The 19,491-nt window shown below is 35.7% G+C and overlaps 1 protein-coding gene across 1 annotated transcript in view; it reads right to left on the bottom strand.

The window, feature by feature from the left end:
- TBC1D15 (TBC1 domain family member 15) overlaps window positions 1-19,491 on the bottom strand; it is a 124,481-nt gene that overhangs the window by 25,681 nt on the left and 79,309 nt on the right. Inside the window, 6 exon segments of the mRNA XM_073215602.1 lie at window positions 11,804-11,898; window positions 12,893-12,996; window positions 13,506-13,634; window positions 14,804-15,001; window positions 15,299-15,349; window positions 16,328-16,430. Of these exon segments, the coding sequence (XP_073071703.1) occupies window positions 11,804-11,898; window positions 12,893-12,996; window positions 13,506-13,634; window positions 14,804-15,001; window positions 15,299-15,349; window positions 16,328-16,430 (680 nt within the window).

Below are 19,491 nucleotides of genomic sequence, written 5' to 3'. Positions count from 1 at the left end.
ATACCAACAGCATTCTTCAACAAACTGGAACAAAGAGTTTTAAAATTCATATGGAACTACAAAAGACCCCAAATAGCCAAAGTAATCCTGAGAAGGAAGAATAAAGCAGGGGAGATCTCACTTCCCAACTTCAAGCTCTACTACAAAGCCACAGTAATTAAGACAAGTTGGTACTGGCACAAGAACAGACCAACAGACCAGTGGAACAGAATGGAGTCCAGATATTAACCCAAACATATATGGTCAATTAATATACAATAAAGGAGCCATGGACATACAATGGGGAAATGACAGTCTCTTCAACAGCTGGTGTTGGCAAAACTGGACAGCTACATTTAAGAGAATGAAACTGGATTATCGTCTAACCCCATACACAAAAGTAGATTCGAAACGGATCAAAGACCTGAATGTAAGTCATGAAACCATAAAACTCTTAGATAAAAGCATAGGCAAAAATCTCTTGGACATAAACATGAGCGACCTCTTCATGAACATATCTTCCCAGGCAAGGGGAAATGACAGTCTCTTCAACAGATGGTGCTGGCTAAACTGGACAGCTACATCTAAGAGAATGAAACTGGATCACTGTCTAACCCCATACACAAAAGTAAATTCGAAACGGATCAAAGACCTGAATGTAAGTCATGAAACCATAAAACTCTTAGAAAAAAACATAGGCAAAAATCTCTTGGACATAAACATGAACATATCTCCCCGGGCAAGGAAAGCAAAAGCAAAAATGAACAAGTGGGACTATATCAAGCTGAAGAACTTCTGTACAGCAATAGAACAAAAAGGCATCCTACAGTATGGGACAATATATTCATAAATGACAGGTCCAATAAAGGGCTGACATCCAAAACAGATAAAGAGCTCACACACCTCAACAAACAAAAAGCCAATTAAAAAATGGTCAGAGGAGCTGAACAGACACTTCTCCAAAGAAGAAATTCAGATGGCCAACAGACATGTAACGATGTGGAGCATCATTAGTCATAAGAGAAATGCAAATTAAAACCACAATGAGGTATCACCTCACACCAGTAAGGATCACCACCATCCAAAATACAAGCAACAACAAATGTTGGCGAGGTTGTGGAGAAAGGGGAACCCTCCTACACTGCTGGTGGGATTGCAGATTAGTTCAACCATTGTGGAAAGCAGTATGGAGGTTCCTCAAAATGCTCAAAATAGAAACACCATTTGACCCAGGAATTCCACTTCTAGGAATTTACCCTATGAATGCAGCAGCCCAGTTTAAAAAAGACAGATGCACCCCTATGTTTATCGCAGCACTATTTACAATAGCCAAGAAATGGAAGCAACCTAAGTGTCCATCAGTAGATGAATGGATAAAGAAGATGTGGTACATATACACAATGGAATATTATTCAGTCATAAGAAGAAAACAAATCCTAACATTTGCAACAACATGGATGGAGCTAGAGGGTATTATGCTCAGTGAGATAAGCTAGGTGGAGAAAGACAAGTACCAAATGATTTCAGTCATCTGTGGAGTATAAGAACAAAGAAAAAAACTGAAGGAGCAAAACAGTAGCCAACTGACAGAACTCAAGAATGGACTAACAGTTACCAAAGGAAAAGGGACTGGGGAGGATGGGTGAGAAAAGAGGGATAAGGGGGCGGGGAGGGGAAAGAAAGGAGGCATTATGATTAGCATGTATAATGTGGGGGGGGAGCACAGGGAGGGCTGTACATCACAGAGAAGACAAGTAGTGATTCTACAGCATCTTACTACGCTGATGAACAGTGACTGTAATGGGGTGTGGGGGGACTTGGTGATGGAGAGAATCTAGTAAACATAATGTTCTTCATGTAATTGTAGATAAATGATACCAAAATAAAAAAATTATATTTAAAGGAATACTACATATTTATATTAGTTATATCAAAATAATGGAATAAAGTTTAAGATTCTACATTAAAAAAAAATGACAACTCCACTCCTCCAGTTGCTCACCCTAAAGACCTTAGAGTTATTCTTAAGTCTTTGCTTTATAAATCTCACACTGATATATCTGGTTCAACTTTCAAAATACATGTAGAAACCAATACGGAGATCTCCTACCCATTCACTCCAGCCCCAGTCTGACTCACTCCACTCTAGCCACATTGGTCTCCTTGCTCTTCTTCAAACATGTGGAGATCCTGAGGCAGAAACAAGTCGAGCATCTCACTGCTCTCTGCCCTCAATGCCACCCACTCAGTTGCATGGCATACACTCTCCCTGCTGTACTTCAAACATGCAGAGACCATGGGGTAGAAACAAGTCTAACACACATTGTGCCTTTCTTTCTGGAATGTCCTTTACCTGGGTATCTGCACCACTCACCCATTTCCTTTCTCAAGTTCCTACTCAAATCCACCTTCTCAGTAAGTATTCCGTCACCCAACTGGCAACATCACACGTAACCCTCCTAACCATCTCCCCTGCCTTGTTTTCCTATTTAGCTTCTTTATCTTGTGACTTATTTGTCTTATTTACTGTCTGTCCTTCCCCAGAGAAATAGAAAGGGCAAGAATTTTGCCTGGTTTGTTCACTAATGAATCCCTAGTGTGAAGAGGAAAGTTTAGTGCATACATAATAGATACTAGATATACTTAGTGAATGAATGCATAAACGTTTGAAAGAATCCATGTGATTTTCAAAAAGATCCCTGGTGATTCTAATGTGCAGCCAAGGATAGGAACCACCGCTCTAAAGAGTGGGATTCCTAGCCTTCTTATTTGCCACTCTTTTATTCCTAGGTGACATCATGTATAGCCATGGATATTTAATACTGATAATACTTAAATTTATATCTCCTACCAAGACTACTACAGATTATTCAAACAGCCACTTGACATGCCATTTGTATGTCTCACCTTAAAGTATGTAAGTCTAACATCTAGTTAAATTTCAACATATCTCATTCTCCTCATCTCACTAACTGGCACCACCAACTGCTCAATATCTCAAGTTAAGAAATGTAGCCCCACCCTCGATTTCTCTCTTTTCCTTATATACCCCACATTTAACATATCAGAAAGTCTTACCAAAAAACATAACTTGAATCCATCTATTTCTCTACATCTCCACTACCACCACCTCTTGGAGTCATTCCTAATTGGTCTCCTACTCTTTACATTGATTCAATCCATTTTCCAGACAGCAGAAACAAATGACTTTAAAATATAAATAAGACAGTGGTCTTACTTAAAATGTTCCAACAGTTTCTCTTCATATTAAAGTAAAATCCAACATGTTGACACTATCTACAGGTAGCTTACCTGTGGATTTTTTTAATGAAGTGAATTTATACCAGAAAACAAAAACCACAAAAAAACAAAGCTTTTGGTAATCTTTCCTACAAAATACTTTCCGGAAAAAGTATTATAGAAAAAAAATGCTTTAAAACCAACTCATTATATATACTGCTGATACATGATGTCACCTAGGAATAAAAGAGTGGCAAATAAGAAGGCTAGGAATCCCACTCTTTACAGCGGAGCAGAGAGCAGTGAGATGCTCGACTTGTTTCTGCCTCAGGACCTCCACATGTTTGAAGAAGAGCAAGGAGACCAACGCGGCTAGAGTGGAGTGAGTCACTTAATTGAAAAACCACTTAATTAAGAATTAAATCTGATTATGAATGAGTCTGGGGTAATGGAACTAACTACATACATGACTAAAAACAATTTATGAACTTTTTTTAAGGGGCTTCACTTTTATTATCTGAATTTTTAATAATTGGACTGAAATATATCTCAACTGAAATTATATTACGAGAATTTAAAACATCTATATTTTTCCTCCAATCTCCTAGAAAGAGTGAGACTAGGTCACAAGAAAGATTGAGAAGGTAAGAGCCCTCATCACTTTTGCTTGATGAAAAGGGATGAGGATATGGCTGGTGGAAAGAAAAGGTTTGAAATATTGGATGAGTTGATCTCTAAGATTCCTTCCAGTTCAAATATTTTATTTCTAAGAAGGAAAAAAAAGTCCATTATCATTTTCCCTACTGAAACTGAAAGAAGAGGGCAGCTTATGTTGAAAACTTCAGATAACCCCATGCCTCAAAATGCCCCATCTTTTGCCTTCACCAGCAGAAGGACCAGTTTATTCTGGTAATTTACTTTTCAGAAAAATAAAGTTCTTTATCAATCAAAAGTACTACTGCCAAAAATATCTCAGCATCTGTCTTCACATCTACAAAACCTACCATTCAGTCTGTTGTGTTACGCTCTCTGGCTGTAACTCCAAGATGTTTTTCTTCAATGGGATGGTGGTAATGACCATAATGGTAAAAACAACCCCCTATCCATTATGATTAGCACACATAATGTGGGGGGAGGGGAGGTCACAGGGAAGGCACTAAAGCACCGAGAAGACAAGTAGTGACTCTACAGCATCTTAATACACTGATGGACAAAGACTACAATGGGGTGCTGGGGGGAGACTTGATAATATGGTGAATGTTGTAACCACAATGTTGCTCATGTGAAACCTTCTTAAGATTGTATATCAATGATGCCTCAATTTTAAAAAATTAAGAATTCTAAGGATTTAAAATGTAACAAATAAAAAAAATCTTTATTCTTGAAGCTATAAATAAATCCAAATACAACATAAGAATTTTAAAAATACGTGACTCTGTGACATCTTACTACACTAATGGACTTCAATGGAGTATGGGAGAGACTTGATAATATGGGTGAATACAGTAACCACAATGTTTTTTATGGGAAACCTTTGTAAGAGTATTTATCAATGATACCTTAATAAAAAAATTAAAAAATAAGTGCCACTACTATCCAAAGCTATCCTAAAATTATATAGAATCTAGGGGAGAAAATGATTTCAAGAGCATTATAGCTGGATACTACCCTTACTAACCATATAACCTGGGACTAGTCATTTATGCTCTTGATGTTTCCATTTTCTTATAGTTAACAAAGGAGATTATGAATGAAACCTCTCAGGTAGACAGGTACAGCAGTAATTATGCATTATTTCAACAATAACAACCTGCCTTTTCTTAAGAGCCAGACAACCCAGTACTCACTATTTGGGAACCAATTTTTTAGTGAAATTCTATCAAGCATCTCTTTCTTAGAGAGTAGTTATTCCCAGCGAATAGTTATTCAGTTCTCAAATACTGGCAAAAATGTACTATCTGGTGTCATTTATTTAAAATTGAAATGTTTGCATACGTAGAGAAGGTCTGAAGGAGTGTGAACTAAAGTCTACCATAATTATCTCTAGATAATAGAAACAACTCATTTTTATTTTCCTCTTTTTTGCTAATCTATAATTCCTAGTTTTTCTATAATAAACACAAATTGTTTTTATAAAAAGACAATACTGTTTTTGATGAAATTATTTTAACCAGCACATAAAGTTAAATACTCTTTAAATTCACATTTTAGAACTGAAAATGAAATATATCAGCACTTATATATATATATATAATATATTGACTGAATTCCTATTTCTACTGGAATAGGTACAATCAAGAATATTAAACATACATTTACTGTACTCTCCAATTCTGATTTCTCTTTTGAGCCCCAACTTTGTAGCATGTATCTTTACTTCTTAAATTTTATTAAGACTTCAGGAGAGGCAGAGCCAAGATGGCGGCGTGAGTAGGACAGTGGGAATCTCCTCCCAAAAACATACATATATTTGAAAATACAACAAATACAACTAATCCTAAAAGAGAGACCAGAAGACACAGGACAACAGCCAGACTACATGCACACCTGTGAGAGCCCAGCACCTGGTGAAAGGTGTAAAATACAAGACCTGGCCCAGCGGGACCCAAGCGCCCCTCCCCCAGCTCCCGGTGGGAAGAGAGGAGGCAGAGCAGGGAGGGAGAGGGAGCCCAGGACTGCTAAACACCCAGCCCTAGCCATCCGTACCAAAGCGCAGACACAGTGCATGCATGGAGGGCTGGAAACTAGGGAAACAGGACAGCAAGACCTCTGAGCGGGTCCCGAAGCCAATGCCCCTGTGACAAAGAAAAGCAAGTGCTTTTTGAAAGTCTTAAAGGGACAGGGACGCCACAGCTGGACGGAAACATCCCAGGTCACAGTCCAGCAGCTGGAAATTCCAGGGAACTCCGGGGGCACTAACCCCCTGGGCAACAGCTCTGAGACCCCCTCACGGGGGTAAACAGCCAAACAGCCCCCCGTCCATTACCCCTCTGGGGCCCTGCCAAAGCAGAGAAGCAGCCTGAGGCTGCCCACGTCCACAGCAAGGGAGCTTCCCTCATACCGCCGGACAAGATACAAAGAACCAGTCCACACGCAATTGCCCAACACAAGCCACTAGGGGTCGCAGTTGTCCCAGTAAAGAAAGGCCAGGAGCCAAGAGAAAGGTGGTAAGACGCGTCAATAGTACTCCACTGCACCTATCAACATGAAAAGGCAAAAAAATTTGATCCAGGCAAGACCAACCCAGACAGCTTCGGTATCTGCTACATCTTCCCCTGAGAAGGAACCTGGGAAGATAGATTTAACCAGTCTTCCTGAAAAAGAATTCAAAACAAAAGTCATAACCATGCTGACAGACTTGCAGAGAAATATGCAAGAACTAAGGAAGGAGAATACAGAAATAAAACAAGCTCTGGAAGGACTTCAAAACAGAATGGACAAGATGCAAGACACATTAATGGACTAGAAAACAGAGAACAGGAATGCAGAGAAGCTGATGCAGAGAGAGATAAAAGGATTTCCAGGAATGAAAGAATTCTAAGAGACCTGAGTGACAAATCGAAATGGAACAATATCCACATTATAGGGGTACCAGAAGAAGAAGAGAGAGAAAAAGGGATAGAAAGTGTCTTTGAAGAAATAATTGCTGAAAACTTCCCAAAACTAGGGGAGGAAATGGCCTCTCAGACCACAGAGGTACACAGAACTCCCATGACAAGGGATCCAAGGAGGGCAACACCAAGACACATAATAATTAAAATGGCAAAGATCAAAGACAAGGACAAAGTATTAAAGGCAACCAGAGAGAAAAAAAAGGTCACCTACAAAGGAAAACCCATCAGGCTATCATCAGACTTCTCAACAGAAACCTTACAGGCCAGAAGAGAATGGCATGATATACTTAATGGAATGAAACAGAAGGGCCTCGAACCAAGACTACTGTATCCAGCATGATTATCATTTAAGTATGAAGGAGGGATTAAACAATTCCCACAAAAGCAAAAATTGAGGGAATTTGCCTCCCACAAACCACCTCTACACGGCATCTTACAGGGACTGCTCTAGATGGGAGCACTCCTAAAAAGAGCACAGAACAAAATACCCAACATATGAAGAAGGAAGGAGGAGGAATAAGAAGGGAGAGAAATAAAGAATCATCAGACTGTGTTTATAATAGCTCAATAAGCAAGTTACGTTAGACAGTAAGATAGTAAAGAAACTAACCCTGAACCTTTGGTGACCACAAACATAAAGCCTGCAATGGCAATAAGTACAAACCTTTCAATAATCACCCTAAACGTAAATGGACTGAATGCACCAATCAAAAGACACAGAGTAATAGAATGGATAAAAAAGCAAGATCCATCCATATGCTGCTTACAAGAGACTCACCTCAAACCCAAAGACATGCACAGACTTAAAGTCAAGGGATGGAAAAAGATATTTCATGCAAACAACAGAGAGAAAAAAGCAGGTGTTGCAATACTAGTATCAGAAAAAACAGACTTCAAAATAAAGAAAGTAACAAAAGATAAAGGACATTACATAATGATAAAGGGCTCAGTCCAACAAGAGGATATAACCATTCTAAATATATATGCACCCAATACAGGAGCACCAACATATGTGAAACAAATACTAACAGAACTAAAGGAGGAAACAGAACGCAATGCATTCATTCTGGGGGACTTCAACACACCACTCACTCCAAAGGACAGATCCACCAGACAGAAAATAAGTAAGAACACAGAGGCACTGAACAACACACTAGAACAGATGGACCTAATAGACATCTACAGAACTCTACATCCAAAAGCAACAGGATACACATTCTTCCAAGTGCACATGGAACATTCTCCAGAATAGACCACATACTAGGCCACAAAAAGAGCCTCAGTAAATTCAAAAAGACTGAAATCTTACCAACCAACTTTTCAGATCACAAAGGCATAAAACTAGAAATAAAACTGTACAAAGAAAGCAAAAAGGCTCACAACCACATGGAGGCTTAACAACATGCTCCTAAATAATCAATGGATAAATGACCAAATCAAAATGGAGATCCAGCAATATATGGAAACAAACAACAACAAAAACACAAAGCCCCAACTACTGTGGGATACAGCAAAAGCAGTCTTAAGAGGAAAGTACATAGCAACCCAGGCATATTTAAAGAAGGAAGAACAATCCCAAATGAATGGTCTAATGTCACAGTTATCAAAATTGGAAGAAGAAGAACAAATGAGGCCTAAGGTCAGCAGAAGGAGGGACATAATAAAGATCAGAGAAGAAATAAATAAAATTGAGAAGAATAAAACAATAGCAAAAATCAATGAAACCAAAAGTTGGTTCTTCGAGAAAATAAACAGAATGGATAAGCCTCTACCCAGACTCATTAAGAGGAAAAGAGAGTCAACACAAATCAACAGAATCAGAAACAAGAAAGGAAAAATCACGATGGACTCCACAGAAATCCAAAGAATTATTAGACAATACTATGAAAACCTATATACTAACAAGCTGGAAAACCTAGAACAAATGGACAACTTCCTAGAAAAATACAACCTTCAAAGACTGACCAAAGAAGAAACAGAAAATCTAAACAAACCAATTACCAGCAAAGAAATTGAATCAGTAATCAAAAACCTAGCCAAGAACAAAACCCCTGGACCAGATGAATTTACCTCTGAATTTTATCAGACATACAGAAAAGATATAATACCCATTCTTCTTAACGTTTTCCAAAAATTAGAAGAGGGAGTACTCCCAAACTCATTCTATGAACCCAACATCACCCTAATACCAAAACCAGGCAAAGACCCCACGAAAAGAGAAAACTACAGACCAATATCCCTGATGAACATAGATGCAAAAATACTCAAGAAAATATTAACAGACCAAATTCAAAAATACATCAAAAGGATCATACACCATGATAAAGTGGGATTCATCCCACGGATGCAAGGATGGTACCACATTCGAAAATCCATCACCATCATCCACCACATCAACAAAAAGAAAGACAAAAACCACATGATCATCTCCATAGATGCTGAAAAAGCATTCAACAAAATTCAACATCCATTCATGATAAAAACTCTCAACAAAATGGGTATAGAGGGCAAGTACCTCAACATAATAAAGGCCATATATCATAAACCCACAGCCAACATCATACCGAACAGAGAAAAGCTGAAACCTTTTCCTCTGCGATCGGGAACAAGACAGGGATGCCCACTCTCCCCACTGTTATTTAACATAGTACTGGAGGTCCTAGCCACAGCGATTAGACAAAACAAAGAAATACAAGGAATCCAGATTGGTAAAGAAGAGTTAAACTGTCACTATTTGCAGATGACATGATATTGTACATAAAAAACCCTAAAGACTCTACTGCAAAACTACTAGAACTAATATCGGAATTCAGCAAAGTTGCAGGATACAAAATTAACACACAGAAATCTGTGGCTTTCCTATACACTAACAATGAGCTAATAGAAAGACAAATCAGGAAAACAATTCCATTCACAATTGCATCAAAAAGAATAAAATACCTAGGAATAAACTTAACCAAGGAAGTGAAAGACCTATACCCTGAAAACTATAAGACACTCTTAAGAGAAATTAAAGAGGTCACTAACAAATGGAAACTCATCCCATGCTCTTGACTAGGTAGAATTAACATTGTCAAAATGGCCATCCTGCCCAAAGCAATATACAGATTCGATGCAATCCCTATCAAATTACCAACAGCTTTCTTCAATGAACTGAAACAAATAGTTCAGAAATTCATATGTAAACACCAAAGACCCCGAATAGCTAAAGCAATCCTGAGAAGGAAGAATAAAGTAGGGGGGATCTTACTCCCCAACTTCTAGCTCTACTACAAAGCCACAGTAATCAAGACAATTTGGTACTGGCACAAGAACAGAGCCACAGACCAATGGAACAGAATAGAGACTCCAAACATTAACCCAAACATATATGGTCAACTAATATTCGATAAAGGGGCCATGGACATACAATGGGGAAATGACAGCCTCATTCAACAGCTTGTGTTGGCAAAACTGGACAGCTCCATGTAAGAGAATGAAACTGGATCACTGTCTAACCCCATACACAAAAGTAAATTCAAAATGGATCAAAGACTTGAATGTAAGTCATGAAACCATAAAACTCTTAGAAAAAAACATAGGTAAAAATCTCTTAGACATAAACATGAATGACCTCTTCTTGAACATATCTCCCTGGGCAAGGGAAACAAATGCAAATATGAACAAATGGGACTATATCAAGCTGAAAAGCTTCTGTACAGCAAAGGACACCATCAATAGAACAAAAAGGTATCCTACAGTATGGGAGAATATATTCGAAAATGACAGATCTGATAAAGGGTTGACATCCAAAATATATAAAGAGCTCACGCAACTCAACAAACAAAAAGCAAATAATCCAATTTAAAAATGGGCAGAGGAGCTGAACAGACAGTTCTCTAAAGAAGAAATTCAGATGGCCAACAGACACACGAAAAGATGCTCCACATCGCTAGTCATCAGAGAAATGCAAATTAAAACCACAATGAGGTATCACCTCACACCAGTAAGGATCGCCACCATCCAAAAGACAAACAACAACAAATGTTGGCGAGGTTGTGGAGAAAGGGGAACCCTCCTACACTGCTGGTGGAAATGTGAATTAGTTCAACCATTATGGAAAGCAGTTTGGAGGTTCCTCAAAATGCTCAAAATAGAAATACCATTTGACCCAGGAATTCTACTTCTAGGAATTTACCCTAAGAATGCAGCACTCAAGTTTGAAAAAGACAGATGCACCCCTATGTTTATCACTGCACTATTTACAATAGCTAAGATATGGAAGCAACCTAAATGTTCATCAGTAGATGATTGGACAAAGAAGATGTGGTACATATACACAATGGAATATTACGCAGCCCTAAGAAAAAAACAAATCCTACCATTTGCAACAACATGGATGGAGCTAGAGGGTAGAATGCTCAGTGAAATAAGCCAGGTGGAGAAAGACAAGTACCAAATGATCTCACCCATATGTGGAGTATAAGAATAAAGGAAAACTGAAGGAACAAAACAGCAGCAGAAGCACAGAACCCAAGAATGGACTAATAGTTACCAAAGGGAAAGGGACTGGGGAGGACGGGTGGGAAGGGAGGGATAAGGGCAGGAAGAAAAGAAAGGGGGCATTACGATTAGCATGTATAGTGTTGGGGGGGCATGGGGAGGGCTGTGCAACACAGAGAAGACAAGTAGTGATTCTACAGCATCTTACTATGTTGAAGGACAGTGACTGTGAACTTGGTGACAAAAGTAGTGATTTTACAGCATCTTACTATGTTGATGGACAATGACTGTGAACAGAGATGTGGGGGGGACTTGGTGAAGGGGGGAGCCTAGTAAACATAATGTCCTTCATGTAATTGTAGATTAATGATACCAAAATGAAAAAAAAAATAATAAGCACAACTATGTAGGATTAAAAAATGTAAAGAAAAAAATTTTAAGATTTCAATGTAAACCCCTCTCAATCGTTTCCAAAATTAAGAAATTACCGATAAGACTTCTATAATCTCTTAACCTCGAATTTCTCTTCTCTTGTTCCTCGCTGACAGATTTCCACTGTAGTTTCATCCTGAAGTATTCATCACTACAGAAAAGAATTTTACACCAAAAAAACAATTTGAACACTTTATTTTTAAAAAATTTAACTGTTTTCTATAAAAAATGTATCAAAGCATTTGTGAAGCTAGTTAGATACAAGTTTATAAATGAGAGTGAAATGCTTCAAGTTATGATCAATGTGTGAAAACAAAGGGAAAAAATAACCTATACACACCATAAACTTTGTTTGTTACTAAAATAATTTAATTGTGATTTTAAGGAAAGTTTACATTAATCCTTAATATCATAACTAAAGTTATTCTAAAAAATCATTAAATACTTTAACCTTACTAAAGTTTCTGAATAATTACAAATGCAAACCTGTAAGATTTTTTTTTAACATAACAAAACAGCTCCATTTTCCAATCAGTTTATTGCAGAAACTTGCTAATAAATGCTGTAGAAGGACTGGACAACATATGGAAAATAAAAAGGACTGTCTGAGAGTGTGAATGTGCATATGATGACTGAGAGCAAGCTTTAAGTTAAAGGTCAGAGTAATGAACTGGGAATAAGAAATATACCTGGAAAGTGGGTCTGTTTTCTTTTCTACTCTGAGAAATTACTTAAAAATAGAAACAGTCTTCCAAAAAGAATGAAAGACCAGTTTATGAGTGCCAGAAAAATAAAGGTAATTAACATATACTTATGAACCATTTTTATAATTCATAATAAATTGTAAAAATGAATCAATGAGATATATATAAAATCCAAATCTTAATAGTTATTTTTCAATATGCAAAATGTGTACATGGAACTTTTTACCATCTTTCTAAATGTTCACCAACATAACTGCAATGAGGTCCTTCTTAAGTATTTGTGGTCTGAACTAACTACAGTACTCATAATTTTTAAATTAAAAGATGAAAATAAAATTATTTTCCCATATCCTATTCTAAATTGTCATCTAGAAACACTATACCAATTTCTATGGGTGAATTATTTGAATTTCTTTGAACACACAAAAGAGCACTACTTACGTTTTTTGTTTTTGTAGTTGAGTTCTTTCCTCCTTGGTACTGTCCCAAGGAAAATAACCCAGAAGAAATTTCCATGCTTGCTTTCTCAATGCATGACTAAGTCCCTGAAGAATAAACACATTAATTAAAAAAAGAATGCAATGCTTTTAAGTTCATAAAAACTTGCATATAAATACACAGCAAGATTAATATTTAAGACATAGTTTTATACATCAAAATAGCTCAATTCAGTGAATACTATCTTATTTTTGGCCTCTAGATTCTGAAGATATAAGCAGCTACACGAAGCTCGAACAATGCAGGGTACTGTATACAGTAGACCATATAGTCTTTCTAAACCCAATCCTCACTGGACAAGGCAACTACTACTGGGGTACGTACACGCCCCCTTCACATAACCCAGAGAACTTCAAGTAAGGAAGAATATCTTTCCCTAGGCTTAATCGTATCCCCCACCTAATCCTCAAGGACATCAGAAGCACCTCACTCTGTCCCTCTGGAATTTAAGGCATCATTCATCAAAAAAGAGTTCATTCCCTGACCCTCCTCCTCCACAAAAAAGAAAACAGAAAAAGCAAAGAAAACTTGAATAGCAGCAGCTTAAAGTATTTACCCCTCTAAATATCATTTGCTTCATGTTATCTAGATTTAAAACTCTTCCTTCGGAATCAATGTTCTTAGTCCATTCTTCTAGTGATACTGGCTCTCTCCTTTGAACAACAGGTCGTTCTCCCAAATCAATCTAAAAGAAGAAGGTAAGCAATAAGGAATACACCTTTAACAGTGAAATAAAATCAAGGTATATAGAAACTAAAACTAAAATACTATTACTCAGACATGAGTTCTAGCATTTCTAATACCTGCTCTTATTTTCCAATGTTTAGTTTATGTAATACAGTAGTCAGAATTCTACATGTTTTCTTTCCTACCAAAGAAATAACTGGGTTATAAATTAAGAGACAGAAAAATATTTGCTATTTTGGGTTTCAATTACATAAGTCCAGAACACTCAACATGTAAATTCCAGAAGAGACCTTCCAAACTAAATGATATGCTTTATTATAAAAAAAAAAGAGTATTATTCTATTAATCATATTCTAAAACTAGCTTTCCTTTCAAACTAAAATTTGTAGCTCCCAGAACTGATTCATGATGTATTAGTTCCCTTGGCATTTTCTACAGTTTTTATTGAATTAACAGATGTTGATAATTTTAAAATGCTATTTGTAAGATAAGCCCTTTAATTATTACAATTTAGGTATTTATAACGTACAACCTAGAAATGGAGCAAATTCCAAAGTCTTGTTGAGCACATACAGACTCGCCATAACTCAGGGCAAAATTCCATCTTACTTAAAAGATACACATTAGAACAAAGACACTAGTGTCCTGACTAGCTGCCTCTACTGTCTACTGAGAAAACACATAAATTAGGAACAGAACTAGAAGCAACACACAAAGCTCACTATTCACACACTGCTATGTACTCAATGAAACCACCAACCAAACATTAATGATGAACAGAAAGTATAAGTAGTAATCAATGAAAAACAAACCAAGGATTTGGTGGCAGGACAAGCATTAATAGCTGTTAGATATATTAGTTAGCAAAAAGTCATAAGAAAGCTACACTGATAGACAGTGACTGCAATGGGGTATGGGGTATGGGGGGGGACTCGATAATATGGGTGAATGTAGTACCACAATGTTTTTCACATGAAACCTTCATAAGAGTGTATATCAATAATACCCTAATAAAAAAATTATAATAAAAAAAAGCCGTAAGAAGGATTATGAGAAAGAGGCATATATAACCAAAATTGAGTTTCTATTTCTATAGAACTCATTACACATTTAAAAAGCATTTCTCCTGTTAAAAATGTGAGCTTTATTAAGATAATCTCTACTCACTCTTGTGATGACTTCAAATCCTGGTTCCTCTTGTTGATTTATCCTTAAACCTGGAATAGCATCACTAAGAAAATCTGCCATTTCTGAAGGTGGTCGTTGATATGCAGAGGGATCGCTGCCTCTCAAACTATCAAAAATGTAGTTTGTGACTTTGGAAAATCCTACCATAGTTGCTGTGTAAGGATCCTTTTTAATTTTCTATTCAGTAGAAAAAAAATGTTAGCATTATTAATTCAATAAAGAATAAAACTACCCCATGATGGGCAAAAGGCATATTTTTTAAAAGGGGAGAAATCAGAACTAAAACAGTGCTCTAAGATTATCTTAAAAAATTTTTTTTCTGGGAAGAAAAATTTTAATTTTCTAAACCAATCTTTTCATTTGGTAAAAATAGTATATTAAATGGCAATCTACGACTACTGATTAAATCGCAGATAAACAAATGATTTGCAGGCTTCATTCAATCTGCATATATCAAATATATGCAGTGCTTACTTTCCATTGGTGAATGGCCCACAACAGCTTTCTTCTGTCTAGCAGTCCTGCCTTCACAAAAAAAAGTTTTTGAAGTGTACAGTACCACACTAATCTAACACAAAATATTTGATGACAAAGTTTAAAAGTTCATGATACTTAATTATTAGCTGATGTTTTAATATAATTATACGACTACTAAAACATGCCACAAAGGTATTTTTTCTGGACAGTGCTGTCCTGGTAAATAGTAAAAGGTCTTCTTACTGCCAGGGTTACTTCTAAATTCCAAACTGCCTGGTTATCCATATTGAGCAAAAAGTTACTTCTTAAAGGTCTATCTTTAAAATGATTATTTTCACAATAGGTAAAACTGTTCTCTTGTATTTTAATTGATGCTTAGCTTTCTTGAGCTCCTTTCTAGAAAGTATGCTCTTTATCTTGTTTATCTTCAGAAACAAGAAGAGAATTACTTGGGATGGAGTAAGCACTCAAATAATTGTTGAATAAGTTAACAAATGAATGAATGAACAACCATTTCATTACCATACATAGAAATCTGAAAGAAAAATAACTTGATTTCTGCCTGGGTTAAGTATACATTTTCAGCCAAATACAAGAATATACTCAAATACCTTAAGAGAAATTAGATTATCATGACCCCAAATGAACCCACTTAGATAGAAAATAAAAATTCAAACAAGATATTTGTCTAAGTTTATCAATAATGAATTCAGAGTGGCCTACCCAGGGACCTTCACCTATCAATGAAAACTATGATAATACAGATCTACTGATGCCCAATTTCCATATTATGATAAAGGGAAATATTGCCTTAAGAGTAACTAAGAACCAAGGAAGTTTCTGAGTCTTACAAAATATGAAAATTGTCATTTCTATAAAATTATAGAGAATAGTGCCATAAAGTTTACACATAGAGAGACACTAGCCTAATTCTGTACAATCCCTGAGAATGCGAGAGGTAGGAGCTATATAAAATAATGTAGTCAGATCAACAGATTAACACAAGATGAGATTTTTAAAACATACTTGTATTAAACCATATGCTGGTTCATCAAGAAGATTTTCAAAAGACTGTGAAAGACTCTTATTCTGATAATTCACAAGAAGTATTCTTCTATCTTGGGGAGATCTGTAATAAAAGAAGGAATGGGTAGAAAAAATTAGCACACTGCATTAATTACTACCTGATTAATTACTACTGTATACTTTTCCTTAACAAAAGAAAAACACTTAAACTTAAGTCTAATTCTAGAACTGTTTTCCATTAATATAATATAAGCAATAGCAACTATCTTAAATGCCATCCAAAACTAAATGAAACACTTAATACTAAATTAACAAATACAAAAAGGAGGAAGTATATTTTTATTCTAGGTAAAATCAAGAGGTCTAAACTGTAATGTATCCAAAACTCTTGTTTAGAACTATAGTAGAAAAAACTTAAAATATGTCTTTATCATCACAAAAATTAAAGTCAAAACATACTTTAGGACTCATCAGTACATATATGTACACTACAGGAAAATGTCGTATTTTTAAGTAATTTCCAACTTTATTCCACAGCTTAGTAGTATTAAAATGATAAGATGTTAAAATACAATATAAAACAGATTAATTGTTAAAGATCATAATTATGCTAACCATAATTATAAACACACATGCACATATTTAACAAGTATAATGTACAGTTCAGGTAACAGTATGTTTTTAGTTCTTGTTACTAAGCTCTCGAAGCACATTTTTCTCCACATTTCTTAATAACTACAGAATAAGTAAAATGCATTCCAAACAGACTTTTAATTTCAATTAGATGAATTACATCTTTTCTCTATTCAGCTGTTTTATAATGTAGTATTCAACTGTTTTATAATATAGTAAATCCACAACTTTTCTGTGTTTAAAATAAAAATTAAATGTGTTATTTTGCTGCTATCTAAGTTTATTATGAATGTTTGAGATAAGAACTTTAATAACAGTTATCTCTTCTCAATTTTAACATAACAGGATGTAACAGCAATGCTAGGAGGCGGATATGAAATCCAAAATGGGATGTTATTATTACATAGAAACAATAGGAACTTACTAAAACCCTGGCTTTTTAAAAGGAGATGAAGTTGAATCATTTGAAGTAGGAAAAAAAATAGTAACTTTTAAAATGTTCCATTTTCATTAAACACTATTTTTCTGAACACTTTTTGGGATCATGTGTAAATATGAAAATCTGTAGGTTCTCACAAGGCACTTTTTTAATGATATGTCAACTTTTAAATGTAGCATCAGGAAATGAAAAATATAGGAACATATAGGAACTAATATAGGAACATTTTCTTTCCTAGCACAGTACTGCTGGCATTGTGGTTATTATTTTCTTTCTAACAATAAATCAAATTATTTCTTTAAAATCTAAGTAAAAAATGGTCATGAAAGTCAAAACACCGGCTATGCATGCAGAAAGGGAACAAACATGCAACCTTCACCTAGATGAACTCAGATAATTATTATGGCTCCAGATCTAAAACTGTAGACACTAAACTGGAAATGGAAAAGAAGATATGAGTGCCCAAGCAACCACAGATATTTTCTTAACAAGGAAGGATTTCATATTTTATACCCAATGCAGTGTGATGAAGGGAAATTCTAGGAGGAAAGATGTAGAAATTTAACACTTGGTTGCTGCTGAGGAAATAAACGTAACATTTTAAAAAGTACATCAGTCAAAGGACAAGTTGAACATTGCTAGGCAATTGCATAGCTACTCAAAAGGACTGGCATTCCAGAATACTGTTTCACCTTTAAATTACCACATTGATTTAATCTGGGAAGATGAAATATTATGGATATATTTATGTATTATTCAAAACTTTCAAACTCACTGTGGCAGTTAAGACAGAACTTTTAATGATGCTAACATCAGCAATTCTATTAGAGCCCACTAATGGGCTTAAAGAAAACCATAATCTAATATCATTACTATAAAAGTGTATCTACTGAAAATTCAGTACTTCCCAAGCTTCAGAGTGAGCCTCTCCCAAAGACTCAGAATAAATTTAAAAATTGTAAGTTTTGAAGAATGTTTGTGCACTGAGATGAAGCAGTAACTATTTTACACTGCTACTGAGAATGACCAATATGGAAAGCTAAAAAAGTAAATAAAAATATCACTGCAAAGGATATCAATAAAAAAAGGTTAAAAAAAAAAACTATAATGGTACAGAATATTTACAGCTACATATATATAACATATATATAATTTATTTTTCATTTATACTGTTGATATGTATGCTGTACATATATCATACATGATACACATATATCTATCTCAAAGAGAATGAATAAATGAGTATAGAACCTAATCTCATAAAACGGTTGCTGTTATATAATGATGTATCAATTTGGCTTTTTAGAGGAATTATTTTACTGCTTGGATATTTACGTTATCACTACAAAAACGGCCCAATATACAAAATAGTTTTAATGAAACCAATAACCTTCATTCATATCCTAGCAACCAACTTGGTCTCAGAAATGTAAGAATAATGTATTTGCAGCTGATTCTTTTACCCAAGCAAATATCATATTTTAAATGGTGGTAAGTTAAAAACAATAACAAACATCAATGAATAGGACGATCTGATTTTCCTAGTAGATAAGCAAACATGAGAAATAGTAAGCCTCCAGAAGCTGGCCATCTGTGATGACTGACCCTGCTGGTGAGACTGAAAGAAGGAACTGTATACAGGAGGTCCAGCCTTTTCCTCACTCTTCTAGCACATCCCTAGCATATCTGCAATTTCTGTTTATTTGTATGGAAAAGCCCCTTAATTCACTAGAGGGAGTAGTAGGAAGACACAAACCACATTCTTCAATTTAGGTTAATCAGAGAAAAAATAAAGTGTTTTAATTGTCTACTTGTTTTGAACTGAGAGGAAGACAAGGATGACCCTAGTACAGACTGGCTGGCATCCCAGTAAAGGTGCAAGAACCATGGATTTCCTGGACTACTATTCTTCCTTCTGATCTCTATAATGGATTTCTGACCACAGGAAGATATCTCTGGAAACATTCTGCTTTGGATACAACTCCATGGACAGGATATGAGGCTCCCATGGTTGACACCTCGTAGAGTAAAAAAATAAGGATATTTGGGAATTTTCATTGCTTTGGACTTTAGTTATCCATTTATCTGAATA

This window comes from Manis javanica, chromosome 10, assembly GCF_040802235.1.
Source record: "Manis javanica isolate MJ-LG chromosome 10, MJ_LKY, whole genome shotgun sequence".
Taxonomy (NCBI): domain Eukaryota; kingdom Metazoa; phylum Chordata; class Mammalia; order Pholidota; family Manidae; genus Manis; species Manis javanica.
Note: the sequence above shows the minus strand (reverse complement) of the source record. Positions and strands in the feature narration are given on the sequence as shown.